The following is a 16,629-nucleotide window of genomic DNA, read 5'->3' as shown; positions in this document are numbered from 1 at the left end:
ACTGAATTTCTACTAACAGCGTCACCATTATCTGTACCAATTTTGTTATTAACATCACATCTATAACCCAGCCGCAACACAACACTACTGCTCTATCAGGTTTAAAGTATAAAACTTCTCATTACAAAATAATCACTGTAATAAATAAATCATATCAACACTCAATATCATTATCTTCATTAAAATAAAAGTAAGGTTTTTGTTGCTTATATCACTAATATTCATAATATCACCAACTATCATCACTCGAATAATCACCATCTTTGTAGCTTACTACTATTAACCACACAAACTTATTCGACACAATAACGTCATCTCACTATATTATTACATTATCACTATTTTCAAAACCAGCAACGAGATTATTCATATATCTTCTTAAAGTGATCTCGTCGAGGGGCTGAAGGCCGCAATAATAATGAGAACAATGTCCTGCAATAATGAAGCGCATCGCACAGCAATCACAAGCGCAGATTATACTAATCACTTACACTGGGCTACCTGTTTTCACTAAAACTACTTCCGAGTACGCGTCTAAGATAACACTCCTTAATCAGATTTATTTTAGAATGGAATTAATGGAATAGTATATGTGCTTACCTTTTCAGTGTTGGGGGTGTTAGTGATTATTTCCTACTCACTTATATCCTAGTTTTTTCTCATGAGTTACTATTCCTATTTGCGGTTACGGGTACCTATAAATAGAGACATGACGCTAGCTGACGAGAAGAGAGTGTTATAATTAGTAATTAGTAAATAGCGATATTATTGGTATAAGAAACGGATTTAGATTCTGCTGTATCCTTGGACGGCCATGCGTGTTCCTGTTCAGCGCGATTTCTTCAATGTTAGGAGGTTTTGATGCACATTAAAACAAATAAAATAATGCTCCGGATGAGTATCTGGAAGTATAAATAAAATGCGTATAGAAAAAACAAACAAGGGCCGCTTCATCATAGACCACGTAAAGTATCAGTTCACGGCGATGTTAATCAATAGTGTTCATTAGAAAACACTTTTGATTATTATCACCATTAGCACCACTAGTGTGCATCTTTCTCTTCAGAGTAAAGATACATTTAAGCCCCGAGACCTGACAGCAATCAAGCTGATCACAAGGTTGTGCCTTTGCCCAGGGATTTTCATATAAATTCATTGTTATTAGCATTTACCATCTGTTAGCATTACTAAGTAATTAAAAGATATTCAATTTAAATGTTTCATCATTTTTGTTGCTGTAGAGTCATTACTATTCAAACTACAATTTAGCACTATCAACAAAGTTACAGTAAAACAAAATCACTTCGATCCATTTTTCTGCACTCGCTGTCATTATTAACACTTTTATCATGCATGTTTGAAGAACTAGGCAATAATGTTTATATTCAGAGAAATGATTGCAAAATGTATTATGGCCTTTATTAAATTAGTGGAGTTCACATCATTATACATCATCATTATTATATTTCTAACAAAACTATCAGAATCACTTCCAATTTCATTTTCAAATTTTCATCACCATAGATTTTATTATAAACACACCATTAGCACCAACACAATCACTAAATTTAATAACAACAAGTGTTACGCGCAGTTCCACCAAACACCCATTCTTATGTTGCATTATAAAACGATTGATCACACCACAGAGAAACAGACGTAACACTTAGAACAAATTGCGATCAAAATCATAGTCGGAAAACATGTACGCCCAATGCTAAAAACACTGTAGTTGGCCGATGGACCAACAGGTGGCGGTAGTGTGTAAACGTCAAACACGAACAAAAACGATGCGAGCGCTGCGGGTGGTCGATTGACCACTAACCAGATATTCGAATCGATCGTTAAAAAGTTGGTCGATGGACAGCTATGAGAGTGTGACGTCTGTTTGTCTGTGATCACACGTTAGCTTCGAAACTTAACAACCATTACTGATTAGTACAAAGGATGCTACAGCTCGTGGTAAACGAACTGAACCATCAACAACCAGCACTGGTTTATAAGTAACTAATGAGCCCTGGCGGTCCCTCCGTTCGAAGAGGACCTGATAATATGCCGAAACATATTAACAGATCCTCCGCCTGAATGCAGCCGTTTCATGATAAATCATGAACCGTTAGAGGTGTGCCAAAGTATTGGGAAGGTGATATGTTTCACAGACGGGTATTATTATGGTGCACCTTCTACTTTGGCACCGTCAAACCCTGTGATCGTGGCCAGGGCTGTACCATACAGAATCTGTACCAAAAACTATTCGAAAATCTGTACCTTTCCAGATAAATCTGTACTTGTGGAGACACTGGCTCTCTCCTACCTGCTCGGTGTGAGAGTAAAAGAGTAGGAGAGAGTGAAACTAGATGTAAATATAGATAAGTTGAAAATAGATCTGTATCGATAAAGAAGCTACAGATCAACTGAGTCTGGCACAGTAGTGGCCACAAGCACGAAGTGCCTATAAAAAAAAAATTGTGTACCGCATTTGGAGGTCGTTTACTCAACATTTTTGCATCTCAAATGCAAACAGCAATACACACCAAATTTGAAGTTTATTGTAGGTAAAATGCGTTAGTTATTCAATAAACAATTCGTACATATCCTTTATTTTGATCCATTCTCTCTCCCAACGACGGTACTGGTGAACCAAGGTTTTCAACAAAACCATATGTGCACACTAGCCTGGGACACGGTTATATGAAAAATTTAGATTCTCGCTCCAGTCCACTTTTTGGATTGCATTTTGGTCCCATACCAACTGTGAGAAATTTCAGCTCGATCGGTGAAACTATATTTTAGCGCCAGCCCTTCAAAGTTTGTATGGGATTTACTGTGGGAAAACTTACCTTTGTAAACAAAAATCACCAGAGGTCGCCCATTGTCCTCTATAAAAATTCTGAACACGTCCCTTGATAGATATTTTTACGATGAACAACATTGTCGAAGACCGCAAAGCAATCCGACGCTTGTAAAAAAAGTTATAAAGCAAAGACTATTCAGAAATTTTGCACATTTTTGTTATTATTGTTATTCCTTTACGTGTTAATCATCGTCGCCTTGTCAATAGGTTTTCATTGAATAACTTTTTTCACAAGTGTTGGATTGTTTCGCGGTCTTCGGCAATATTCTTCATTGTAAAAATACCTATCGAGGCCTGTGGTCAGAATTTTTATAGAGGTCAATGGGCGACCTCTGGCGATTTTTCTTTGCAAAAGTAAGTTTTCCCATAGTAAATCCCATACAAACTTTGAAGGGCTGGCGCTAAAATATAGTTTCACCGATCGAGCTGAAACTTTGCACAGTTAATATGGGACCTAAATGCAATCCAAAATGTGGACTGGAGCGAGAATCTAAATTTTGTCCCACACTAGTGCACACTTTATCAGAGATGATAAAACCGAAACACCATTGTATTACTTCGTCCTTTTGGCATTACATCCCAACTAAAACAGAACCTGTTGTTCCGCTTAGGGACCGTTCAAATATTACGTAACACAACAGGGGGAGGGAGGGGGTCTTACATAGTGTTACGGTCCATACAAAAATTTAAAATTTTCCATACAAAAGCTGTTACGTGGGGGTGGGAGGGGGTCTAAAATTGATAAATTTTGCGTTACGTAATATTTGAATGAGCCCTTAGTGTGTTATGAGCACTTCAACTTCCTATTATTATCTGGTCCAATCTGTTGAATCGTTAAATATTTTAAATTTAACTACAGAAGTAGTACTAGTAGGCATGATTAAGCTCTAAAACATAAACAAATGTTCAAAGCACATATTCGCAAAAATGAATAAGGTACCGCGGGGCAAGTGGGAACGAAAAAAACGATAGTTCAAACAAATTGTTCAATAAAATTTTCAAATGTCAATATTTTTCAAATCCAACAACACAATCACGTTTTGGCAACATATTTGCTGGTGTGTGCATGAAACTAATCGAATAATTTCGAAATTGTGAAAACCTTGGAAGAAAGTTTTAGAATGAGCCAATGTACGCAGTTACCTCTCTAAGCGGGGCAAGTGGGACACATCCAGTTACATGCGTCAATCAACATCAGTAAGTCAACCATTACAATAATAGGATTGATAAGTCATAGATTTTTAATTTTAAGTAGATATTTGATGTACATAAGGGATCAACCATAAAATACGTTACGTTTTAGGAAGAAACCCTTTATTTAATAGTATGTCACTTCACATTTCATATTAACTGAAAATTCCTCAATAAAAACGTAAAGAGGAATTAAAAATGTTTAAAATATATCATTTATAAGTTGTTAATTAAAATGTAGCACATAAACAATCAATAATTGACGAAATTATAAATATGTTTTGTTATTATTTATATGCATGGCAGAAAACCACCTTATGGGATGGAATTGTTTTCCACCACTACTTAATTTGGTAGAAATAACAAATAAAGTTCAAATAACATAGAAAAGCAATCGTTCTCATGATGCATTTCATATTTCAGCTGTGTGTTTGTTCAATTTTGAAGTCGTATTTCAAAAATAAAAAAATAATTAAAAAATAAAGAATAATAACACTTTTCTTCTCCCTCTTATGCAATTACGTAATTTGAGGTTGATCTTTTTTGATAAAAATCATTTGTTTGAATGTTTTAGTGCTACTCTCTAGCAAAATGTATGAAACGTGTACGAAAAGTTTTGATTCTGGTTTTTGTTTTGATAGGTCCCACTTACCCCAGGTACAAATATATTTTGGGGTAAGATAGACCATCGAAAATTCCATATGAAAGGAAAACAAAATACTGGTTTATCGTTAGCAGCTTGTAATAATACTAAAAGTTATAGCTTACTGATGGAAATTCGATTTAAAACACATTTATTTTTTTGCGAGTCAATGCAAGACGTAAAACGTGTCACAATTTGTCATGCAAGTTGAAAATGGCGCTGAACTGACAACTGTTACATGAACCACATGGTTATAAAAATAACAATATGTTTAGTACTAAATACATTCCTTGTCATTGTATCTTCAACTTTCTAGAAGAATACCCCCATGAAAAACTTTTCCTTGTTGAGCTATGACGAAATGCCCCACTTACCCCGGATTCTCACTTGCCCCTGTAATGTTCGGGTAAATAGACAGAACCCTTTGAGAGAGTCGTTACGAGAACGATAATCTATTTTTATGAGAGAGGAAACTTACCCTAATAAACTTACTCGAGATTCGGTCTCTTGTACTTTGAATTCCAAACGAAGCAGACGTGATTTTTTATTATCTAAAAGTTAAGAATTTCCCTGGTGTGAACATATCAAGTGGCGACGAGGATGGGATGCATTTTAAGTTGAACTTAGCGAATTAGTCAAGGAAAGAAAGTGTTTTTTTTTTCGCAGCGGCTAGTGGTAGCGTGCATTAAGGCCGTGCAGCGTGGATTTTTTTTTCTTTAGTGAACTTATCAGAGCATCACAGTAGTTTGTGGTCAGTGGGCTGTAAGAAGAGAAAGTGAGGCATCTGACTAGAACAAAATAGAATACTAAATCTAACAAACGAAATAGTAACGAAGTGGTCATAAATTCCAGAAATTGTATGGTATTCTTGGTGAGTTTGTTCACATAGTTTGTAAAAAGTAAGGTAGCCATTGTAATTTTTCTGAAGCCGCTTGGTCCGCCATTTTATTGGTGTAGAAGTGAAACTGTTGAATATTGAAGAGAATTTCGAGCTGGTGAGCAAAAGAGAATTCCTATTGTGACATTGTGAAAAGAAGTAAGAAAAGCTGTTGGATCGGTGTAATTAGCTGAGCCGATTTGGTGGTGAAGATTTTAAAGAGAGAACGAGAAGTACTGAAAGAGAAAATCAATAGCAATAGTTGTTTGTAGAGAGTGAATCTAGTACTGCTTGGAGACTCATCGGTGAGAGTGAGCATTGTATGATAAGAAGCGTCAATGAGACAAAGTTGACAAGGCCAACATAAGTGAGATTGAACGTCGGTGAGACGAACATTGGTGAGAAAAACGTTAGCGAGTCGAGTTTTTGTGAGGTGATTGCTGCTGAGGTGAATTTTGACGAACCGCCGATCACGGATCAATTGGAGTAACGCCTGGAGAGTAAGAAATAGCACAGCACGTAAGTCTATTCACTCTAATTGTGTGTCATTTGAGGGTTAATTTTGTTACATCCAATCATCAGCATGTCTACTATTATCGGAAGTGTTGACCATTATGTACGTGGGTCCAGCTTCACCAGCTATTTAAAGCGAATGAATATTTTGTTTCAGCTAAATAATATACCGGAGAACAACAAGAAAAATCTGTTCATAGCACTCAGTGGTTCCGTTATATTTGATGAAATAGAGCTAATATACCCTGGAAAAGATATTGCGGAGATTGAGTATAATGATATGATTACTAAGTTGAAGGAAAGATTAGACAAAGTGCAGCCCAACATGATGCACAGGCATAAATTTCACGCGCGGTTACAGGGTATTGATGAGCCTGCAGAAAACTATGTTTTGGCTTTAAAATTATTAGCAAGCCACTGTGGTTTTGGAGCACATAAGGATGAAGCAATTAAAGATAAAATAATTTTCGGTTTGCGAGATCAGGACTTGAAACATAAATTGCTGATGAGGGACGATATGACGTTAGAGGAAGTTGAACAAATGGTGATTAGGACTGAGTTAGCAAAGTATCGTGCGAAAGAGTTAGCAGAACGAAATGAGGATCCAAGAGAAATAAATTCGGTTAAATATCGTTTAGGAAATCAAGATCCGTGGAATAATACGAATAGATACGGTAGACAATATTCGAGAGGTTATACTAGACGATATCGTAGTAGAAGCAGAAGTTTAAGTGGAGAACGTGAGCGAGCACATTACAATAATAATCGATATGATAACCATAGACGGGATCGTAACCATTATGATAGCCAACAGAGTACTAGTTATGCAGATCGTCGTGGATACGGAGAAAGCAATCCTCATCAAAATGTGATTTGTAACTTTTGTAAACTGAGAGGTCACGTAAAACGCAACTGTTATAAATTAAAAAATCGTAAAAATGTAAATTTTGTGGAGGATGCACCGATTGAAATTAACAGCTACGATTTCAAGAGGATGCAAATAAGGGATTCCATAGATGAGGATGATGACTATCCCTGCATGATGATAGCTAGTAAACAATTCAGTAAGCCATGCATTGTGGAGGTCTTCGTTGAAGGTATTATGCTGAGTATGGAAATAGATTGCGGTGCGGCGGTTACGGTTATAAGTTTGGAAAGCTATAGAACATACTTTAATCATATCGAGGTTTCTAAATGTACTAGTCGGTTGGTTGTCGTTGATGGTCAACAATTGTCTATATTTGGTCAAATATTGGTGAAAGTTGTGGCAAATCATGTTGAGCAACGAGTGCCACTAATCATTCTTGACTGTTCAAGACGGTTTGTGCCGTTATTTGGTAGAAATTGGCTGGACATTTTCTATTCAAACTGGAGAAATACGTTTGGAAATTCGTTAGGGATCAACGCAGTAAACGGAGATGTTGTTAGCAGACTAGGCTCTAATATTGACATGGGTAATATTGAATCAACAATTAAATCTCGTTTTCCTAAGGTATTTGATAGTGATTTCTCATATCCAATAACAGGGTTTGAAGCTGACCTCGTTCTTCGAGAGGACAAACCGATATTTAAAAAAGCCTACGACGTGCCGTTTAAATTGAGAGAGAAGGTTGTAGAGCATCTCGATTCGCTTGAGAAACAGAATGTTATTTCCCCAATACAGGTTAGTGAATGGGCCTCCCCAGTAGTCATAGTGCCAAAGAAAGATAACGATATAAGAATGGTAATAGATTGTAAAGCATCGATTAACAAGCAAATTATTCCCAATACATATCCACTACCTCTAGCGCAAGATATTTTTGCGTCACTAGCAGGTTGTAAATGGTTTTGTTGTCTTGATTTAGCGGGGGCTTACACTCAACTAAAACTATCGAAGCGATCAAGGAAAATTGTTGTTATAAACACAATTAAGGGGCTCTATACTTATAATCGACTTCCTCAGGGTGCGTCGTCTAGTGCCGCTATATTTCAAAAGGTTATGGACCAGATTTTAATAGGTTTAAAACACGTTTGTTGTTATTTAGACGATGTATTGATCGCTGGAGAAACTAAGGAAGAGTGCTTATCTAATTTATATTTAGTTCTTGGAAGATTACAAGAAGCAAACCTGAAAGTAAATTATAAAAAATGCAAATTTTTTGTCAATTCACTAATTTATCTCGGACACCTAGTCACAGAGAAAGGACTTCTTCCATCTCCAGAAAAATTACTAACAATCGAAAAAGCCAAGGTCCCCTCCAATACTACTGAACTCAAGGCATTTTTAGGGTTAATTAATTTTTATGGAAAATTTGTTCCTCATTTATCAGCAAAACTTAGCTGTTTATATGCTTTGTTGCGTAAAGACACAAAATTTGTTTGGAGTGAGCAATGCCAGAACACATTCGAAGAAAGTAAACAAGCCTTGTTAGATGCAGATTTTCTAGAATTTTACGATCCTGCGAAACCGATTATAGTTGTATCGGACGCTTGCAACTATGGGCTGGGAGGAGTCATAGCCCATATGGTCGATGGAAGGGAAAAACCTATTAGTTTTGCATCTTTCTCATTAAATGCCGCACAAAAAACCTACCCTATCCTACATTTGGAGGCATTAGCACTAGTGTGCACTGTGAAAAAATTTCATAAATTTCTTTTTGGCCAGAAATTTACAATTTTCACTGACCATAAACCACTTTTGGGAATTTTTGGCAAAGACGGTAAGCATCAGCTATGTGTGACAAGATTACAAAGGTATGTCATGGAAATGTCTATATACGAATTTGAAATTCAATATAGGCCATCATCTAGGATGGGAAACGCAGATTTCTGCTCAAGATTTCCTCTTGATCAAGGTGTTCCCGAAAAGCTTGATAGTGGGTGTATTAAGAGTATAAATTTTACTGCCGATTTTCCATTGGACTATGCATTGATTGCTAAAGAAAGTAAAACTGATCTTTTCTTAGCAAAAGTTACAGATTTCATAATTAATGGTTGGCCTGCTAAAGTGGAAAATTCTTGGCGTCAAGTATTTTCATTACGTTTTGATTTAGAAGTTGTGAAAGGATGTATTTTATTTCAGGATCGCGTTTTTATCCCTGTTTCTCTTAGACATAATATTTTAAAACTGCTCCACACGAACCACAACGGTATTGTTAAGATGAAGCAAACGGCCCGCCGATCATTATTTTGGTTTGATTTGAACAAGGATATAGAGCAATTTGTTAAAAACTGCGAGCCATGTATAAAAATGTCAGTGGTTCCCAAGCAGGATTGCCATACGTCATGGATTCCAACTAATCGTCCTTTCAGTCGCATTCACGCCGATTTTTTCTTCCTAGAGTCAAAGACTTATTTACTTGTTGTAGATAGTTACACTAAATGGCTGGAAGTAGAAATTATGAAATATGGGACGGACGCCAATAAGGTTATAAGGAAATTCACAGCCATTTTTGCAAGATTTGGACTTCCTGACGTTCTTGTAACGGATGGCGGTCCACCGTTTAACTCTGGATATTTTGTTGCTTTTATGGAACGTCAGGGAATAAAAGTAATGAAAAGTCCTCCTTATAACCCTAGCAGTAACGGTCAAGCTGAGAGGATGGTTAGGCTAGTAAAAGACGTATTAAAGAAATTTCTTTTGGACCCCTTGACAAGATCACTCGATGAAGAGGATCGAATTACTTATTTCTTAGCAAATTATAGAAATACATGTTCCGCGTCTGACGACAGTTTTCCATCTGAGAAGTTATTAAGTTTCAAACCAAAGAGTCTAGTAGACCTTATACATCCTAGACGAGGTTACAAGAATTTTTTAATACAAGATGGATTTTCTTCCTCAAGTATGCCTGTAGAGCAAACAACAAAAATTCAAGCGGATAACACATCATCCCAAGATCCATTTCTCAATCTAACACTAGGGGATCGTATATGGTATAAAAATAATGATAAATATGCAATTGAGAAATGGGTGGAGGCGAAATATGTCAAAAGAGTATCGACTAATGTTTTTGAAATCTCTTTTGGCAGGCATAATTGCAACGCTCACAGGAGTCAACTGAAGATTGCAGGTCCTCGACAATCCAACTCAAAGACTCAAGTGTCTATACAACGAGAGAAGCGACGAAGAGACTCCTTAGACTCTGAAGAAGAACTGCTCGGATTTCCGTACGAGGCCACCGAAACTGAGCAGAACATCGAGAAGAAACGAGTTAAATGTACAAGAACTAGCCCGATAGCAACGCGAAGTTATTCGCGATCGAAAAGAGATGGTTATCAAGAAAATCGTTTTCAAAAAAACTCCCAGTAGCAATGTTAAGAACGATGAATCGCCATTGAGTCCTGGGGGAAACAAAAAAAAAAAAAAAGAAAAATGTAAAGTTTAAAATTCTAATAATTTCGAAGAATTCAATTATAGAAGTAAGAAGCAAATGAATACTAAACGAAACTATTGAGAATTTGATTATTGTAAGACATGTTTGAATAAGTATAATGCATATGTGATTGTTAGATAGAAAACGTTCTATTATCATAATTCAAGTGAATAATGAGTTCGAAGATTACACCGATGTTAAAAGCAATAAAAAAAAATATTATAATGTCAGATCTAAAGGAGGAAGAATTGTAATGTTCGGGTAAATAGACAGAACCCTTTGAGAGAGTCGTTACGAGAACGATAATCTATTTTTATGAGAGAGGAAACTTACCCTAATAAACTTACTCGAGATTCGGTCTCTTGTACTTTGAATTCCAAACGAAGCAGACGTGATTTTTTATTATCTAAAAGTTAAGAATTTCCCTGGTGTGAACATATCAGCCCCGAGGTACCTTATGTTGTATGAAAGTTAACTCATTTACAAAGCGTTCATTTCGTACACGTTCGAGTGAAGTCATCATAAATGGGAATTTTATGGCGAACTTCAGTCACACTGAACGAAATCTCCTGCCATGAATTGAATGATTTGTAATTCAATTGTCTAAAAATCTTCATATTCGTCATTTTGAGTTAATATTCAAGTGTATGATGAAACTACCGACAATTGAACCAAAATCATCCAATTCTGTGATGACTTTTGTTACACATCCGTATGACATTAAGTAGACATTTGAATTATTCTAACACAAATGAAAAACATGTAACTTATGACGGATTTTAGTTTCTACCATGTCCCAAATCGAAAATCATTCGATTGCCGTCTGATAAAACATACAGGAAGCGCACTATGACAGTTGTCAAATTATTCTTGTGCACCGTAGTGTAAATATGGCGGCAGCAGCGTGTTGACTCCGGAACTCCTGATTGAATTTGACAGGTAATTGTGCGTTGTGGTAAAATGATTCAGGATAATCTTTACTTTCAGCATGTTTCTTCTATTCTAAAGGCTACATAAATCACTGATATGAACATAATCCGTATGGGATCGTGCGGTTTCTGGAGTCAAACATGAGGCAACTGTTCCTGGCGATAATAATGCTCTAGATACTTTTTTAAATCAAGTTAAATAACCAAACATTGAATTAAATACTCCTTGTGCAGAATTATTAAGTGTTGAGAATTATTTATTTGTGAAATCGACTCCTTTTAAATCATAAATAACAATCAGCATGGGTTGTTTACTTTCATGTATGATGATCATTCAATTCTATTCAGCTTTTAGAGCGTTCGAAATCATTGCTAGATTGGATGATTTTCATTAGGTGAGATATGTAAACAGATGATTTTAACGAAGATGTAAATCATCCTGATTATGTCTGAAAATAGGAATGGGGCTCAGATGAAGCAAAAATCATTCAATTCATGGAAGAAGATTTCGTTCAGTGCAGTGGCGAACCGTGGATGAAGAAATACGAAACATTCCGCAGTTGCGTTATATCTGTTGTCGTCTAAGGTCATAGAGAGCTATGACATTGTTTTAGCTAACGTGATATTTGGTTGAATATCACTCCCAGTTTCCTCTTAAAATTTACAAGTGTTAGAAACGTTAATTGTGATATCTAGGATCTCATCAGCACGCAGTGTGCTGTCCTATCTATTGAAAAGGCTATTGAAGAATTATTCCGAGCATTTAAATTTATTTACTCGCACGAAAGACAATAATCACACACGGACAAACCGGACACCGAAATATAAAAAAAAATGGCCTGGACAAAATATCAAACGATACTGGCGCTTACCCTCGTGATAACCGGATCAATCAACACCCTCAGCACCAAGTGCGTAATATACCCGCATTAGTAATGCTAACAATGACTTTGAAATAACTGCATATTGTTTCTATAATTCTTCTCCAGATGGGCAGATAACATCCAATCGGAGAGTTCCGACGGTCAAGTTCGACCATTCGAGCATCCATTTGTGCAAGCCTGTGCCATGTTCATGGGCGAGTTCCTTTGTCTGTTGACGTTCAAGGCTCTTTATTATCACTTTCGCAGGAAAAACGTAAGTAGAAAAAAAAGTAGAATGAATCCCAATTTTCCTTTTACGTTCTGGCAGTTTTGTTTTTATTTTTCTTGACCCGCATAACGATGCAAATGTAATGGTATTGAGTGGAATACATACATCCATACGACTTAAACTCCTACTCGTTTTGTGTGCCTTACAGGATGCGTCATTAAAAAGTAAAATATTAATTATAGCAAATAGTGACACATTGGATTGAATTTGTCCTACCCGCACCCATGAAGACCTAAAAATTATCACTCAGCCACGAAGAACGATGTATTAACAAAATACTGAAGCTGTATAATTTTAATTTTAAAAACATTTTACGGGAAATGTTTTGCAGTCAAGAAAAAAAGTGCCCAGTTACGGATTCGATAGCTGTTGAGTTACTCTTTCAAATGTAAGCTAAAAATGTTTTCGAATTTTGCCACTATGTTAGAGGAATTACAAATAGTTGATTTTTCAGCACAAAATATCATATAACACATTGTAGTCTTTGAATCAAATACGTATTTTATCGATTCAAACAATTTTATAGAGCATAAGAAAATCGAAACAAGATATAATCAAAAAACTAGTTTTAAGGGGTCGTTTACAAAAAAACGACCCGTATCTCTTAAAATACGATAGATAGAGCGAAAGTGTGTTTAGCAAATTTTTATGTAGTGAAATAATCTACATCTTTGCCGAGGACATTATTTGTGTATCTTAACATTTGAAAAAAAAAGTGATATTCTATCTCACTGCTAGGATTGATCACATAAATAATACTTTCTTAAGAAGGGCCTTTTCATCCCGAACAACTTCTCTGAAGAAACCTTACCTCTGTCTTAAACCAACTTTTCGGGTGCAAAACAATTTCGATCACGAATATAGGCTCCAGGAAGCAATATGCAGTGGTAATATTTTCTTGGTAAATTAATTTTTGAATTGAATACTAGAATTAGGTAAAGGTTTGAAGAGTATTTCCAAACAACCTACAATCACATTCCTTAGCCGATTGGTTAGAGTTTGCGGCTACAAAGCAAAGCCATGCTGAAGGTGTCTGGGTTCGATTCCCGGTCGGTCCAGGATCTTTTCGTAATGGAAATTTCCTTGACTTCCCTTGGCATAGAGTATCATCGTACCTGCCACACGATATACAATTGCGAAAATGGCAACTTTGGCAAAGAAAGCTCTCAGTTAATAATTGTGGAAGTGCTCATAAGAACACTAAGCTGAGAAGCCGGCTCTGTCCCAGTGGGGCGTTAATGCCAAGAAGAAGAAGAACAATAATTAAATTTCGCAATCTTTTAATGGCGCATCATGTAAATAGTTCGTAGTCTCTATATACGGTGGGGCTGTTTTGTTTGGGTTGATCGAACGCTGTTATCTACGAAACATGCATCCAACACTCTTAGCTATCGCATTTAGGTGCTGGCCCGAGAAGGCAGAACTAGGAGCAGCCCTGACACCATCAACTGCTAACATCGGCGTTTTTTTCCGCTCTTCTCCTTTCAGAATGGTGCCGAGGATCGTCACGATCTTGTGAAAGGCAACCGAGAGTTTAGTCCGTTTATCTTGTTTGTGCCGGCCATGTGCGATATGATTGCCACTTCGATCATGTATGTTGGTTTGAATCTCACGTATGCTTCCAGTTTTCAAATGCTGCGCGGTAAGTGTGACTAATAGCGGTTTGACGATTTGTTGTGGAATTCTATTCTATTCACCGAGTTGCGATGTTATATTGTTATGTTATGGGTACCAACATGAATAATTAGATTAGGTTTGCATTATAGTAACGAGGGCGATTCTCGAGAACTGATTGGGCAATGTTTCGTTGTCGTCATTCTGGTGTCATATGAAAAACGAGGTACCGTAGTCCGGGGGAAAATTGATCACTGCACAGTGGTTCCAGCTACATAAGAGGGCGGTCATAAAAACGAAAATCGATAAATTGGTCGTGATACCCCGTTTACGGTACCTTTGAAAATGGGAAAACGTCAGAAATTACTGTCCGTTAGGCAGCGTCCATAAATGACGTAGCATTTTTGGACAATTTTTGACACCCTCCTCCCCCATCGTAGCCTATGAGCCTATGCATGCCATAAAACGTTTGACTTTTACTGTGCGCCCTGTTTTCAAGTTGCCGTGAGAGAGAGCGAGACAGCACCAACACAGCGCACAGTAAAAGTCATTAGAACAAAAGAATTTATGGCACGTACAGAGGTTCATTTTCCCATGCCTAAAACATTCTTCGTCACGAAACCGTTGACTCCCCCCTCCACTCTAAAATGCTAAGTCATTTATGGACGGTCCCTTAGCAAAAATGCAAAGGGAGTACCCCATCGGCTTGCGGCCGGTTTCTTCACCTTCGCTTAAGCCGTAAACCACTTTTACCCATATGATTGAAATATGTTTATAACCTAAGCGGGGGTGAAAAAATCAACCCTAAGTCATTTTAAGCAAAATAAAAAGAAAACATTTCAGATTTTTAGTACGTAGGCACTGGTTCATTTATCGAGCAATTATGATTGGAAAAGTGTAACTTAATGTTTCTTCATATTCTTTTTTTCTTATTCATCTCTTTCCCATGGTACAACTTTTTGATAAATCGATTCTAGAATTGAATTAAGTCAATTACAGAATAACCAACATTAAACGCATAAAGCTAGATAATTTTCTTTGAAAGAGGAAACCTGGCCCGGAAGGAACAACATTTTTTTCTGGAAATTATTTTTAACGAATCTTTTTTCAGAAAAAAAAAATCTGACATGTAGGCAACAGTTTATTTGAATGGTGCCTTTATATGGCGTTGACGAATGTCGATTGTTTGCGTTATCATAAGCATGAAACGAACTCACCAGCTGACAATTCATCCTCGAATGAACAGTCACAACTTTGTCATAAACAAGGCAGAAACACAAAACCGATCCCGGGCCTTCGCAATACACTCAGTGTTTTTTTTTTCTGTGGTCCGAAATTATGATAAAAACTTATATTCAAGTGTCTGGTCCATAGGCATGTCTCTAATTTCATAATATAAAGAAGACTGAACTGTCATGTTTTGTGTAAACTCATAACTGCCCAATAGTTATATGTTTTTCCATTGTACATTCCACAGGCTCTGTAATCATTTTCGTTGGAATTCTAAGCGTCGCCTTTCTGAACCGAAACCTCGTCAGCCGAGAATGGATTGGTATACTGTTCATAATAGTGGGACTGGCTGTAGTGGGTTTGTCGGATTTTATGTCGAACGGCGGAGATAACTCTTCCTACAGCAGGAACAATGTCATCACCGGGGATCTACTAATTATCCTGGCCCAGATCATCACCGCTGTTCAGATGGTGTACGAAGAACGTTACGTAGCTGGGCTGGATATTCCCGCTTTGCAGGCCGTTGGATGGGAAGGTGAAATATACACGTTCGCATGATGAAAGCACATATCCCTTAACCTTTGTCTACTTTTAGGATTCTTCGGATTCAGCGTTCTTGGAACCCTCCTGATTCCCATGTATTTCATCACCGTTGGGCCTCCGTTCAACAATAATCCCCGAGGAGTGTTGGAAGACGTCTTTGATGCTCTGGTGCAAATGAAGAATAACTATCAACTCGTTTTGGCCATTATGGGAACTATTGTGTCGATTGCCTTTTTCAATTTTGCTGGCATAAGCGTAACCAAGGAAATATCCGCTACCACACGAATGGTATTGGACTCTGTACGCACCTTGGTCATCTGGATGGTATCTCTGATGCTATCCTGGCAAAAGTTCCATTATTTGCAAATCTTTGGCTTCGGTGGACTTTTGTTCGGTATGTGCTTGTACAACAACATCCTCATTCTACAAACGTATGATCGCATCCGCAACCTCTACGCGCGACGACGGGAAAATGACGGCCAAAGCGACCCTATTGTGAATAGACGTGCAGATGAGCCGGATTGTTAGACTGAACATAGGTACTAGAGTGCTTGTAGATACATGTTTGCATTGTAGAAAATAAGAAAAAAAAATCAGAGAGGATCAAGTCTTATTTAGAATCCAGAATTTGAAAAGTTGTATTTGTTAATAAGTCCGATATGCACTTAATTTGGTAAATATTATGATCTACAATAAATATTAAAAATGCGAAACAATATTGTGCCCAACAA

The 16,629-nt window shown here is 37.0% G+C and overlaps 1 protein-coding gene across 1 annotated transcript; it reads left to right on the top strand.

The window, feature by feature from the left end:
• The first annotated feature begins 11,885 nt into the window (after nucleotides 1-11,885).
• LOC5577331 (solute carrier family 35 member F6) lies at nucleotides 11,886-16,629 on the top strand. The gene is made up of 5 exons (XM_001656358.2): nucleotides 11,886-12,270; nucleotides 12,349-12,496; nucleotides 14,000-14,153; nucleotides 15,603-15,890; nucleotides 15,951-16,629. The coding sequence occupies exons 1-5, from the start codon at nucleotides 12,194-12,196 to the stop codon at nucleotides 16,424-16,426; spliced, it is 1,143 nt and encodes a 380-aa protein (XP_001656408.1). The 5' UTR covers nucleotides 11,886-12,193; the 3' UTR covers nucleotides 16,427-16,629.

This window comes from Aedes aegypti, unplaced genomic scaffold (assembly GCF_002204515.2).
Source record: "Aedes aegypti strain LVP_AGWG unplaced genomic scaffold, AaegL5.0 Primary Assembly AGWG_AaegL5_hic_scaff_735_PBJ_arrow, whole genome shotgun sequence".
NCBI lineage: Eukaryota > Metazoa > Arthropoda > Insecta > Diptera > Culicidae > Aedes > Aedes aegypti.
This window is presented reverse-complemented; position numbering and strand designations above follow the sequence as displayed.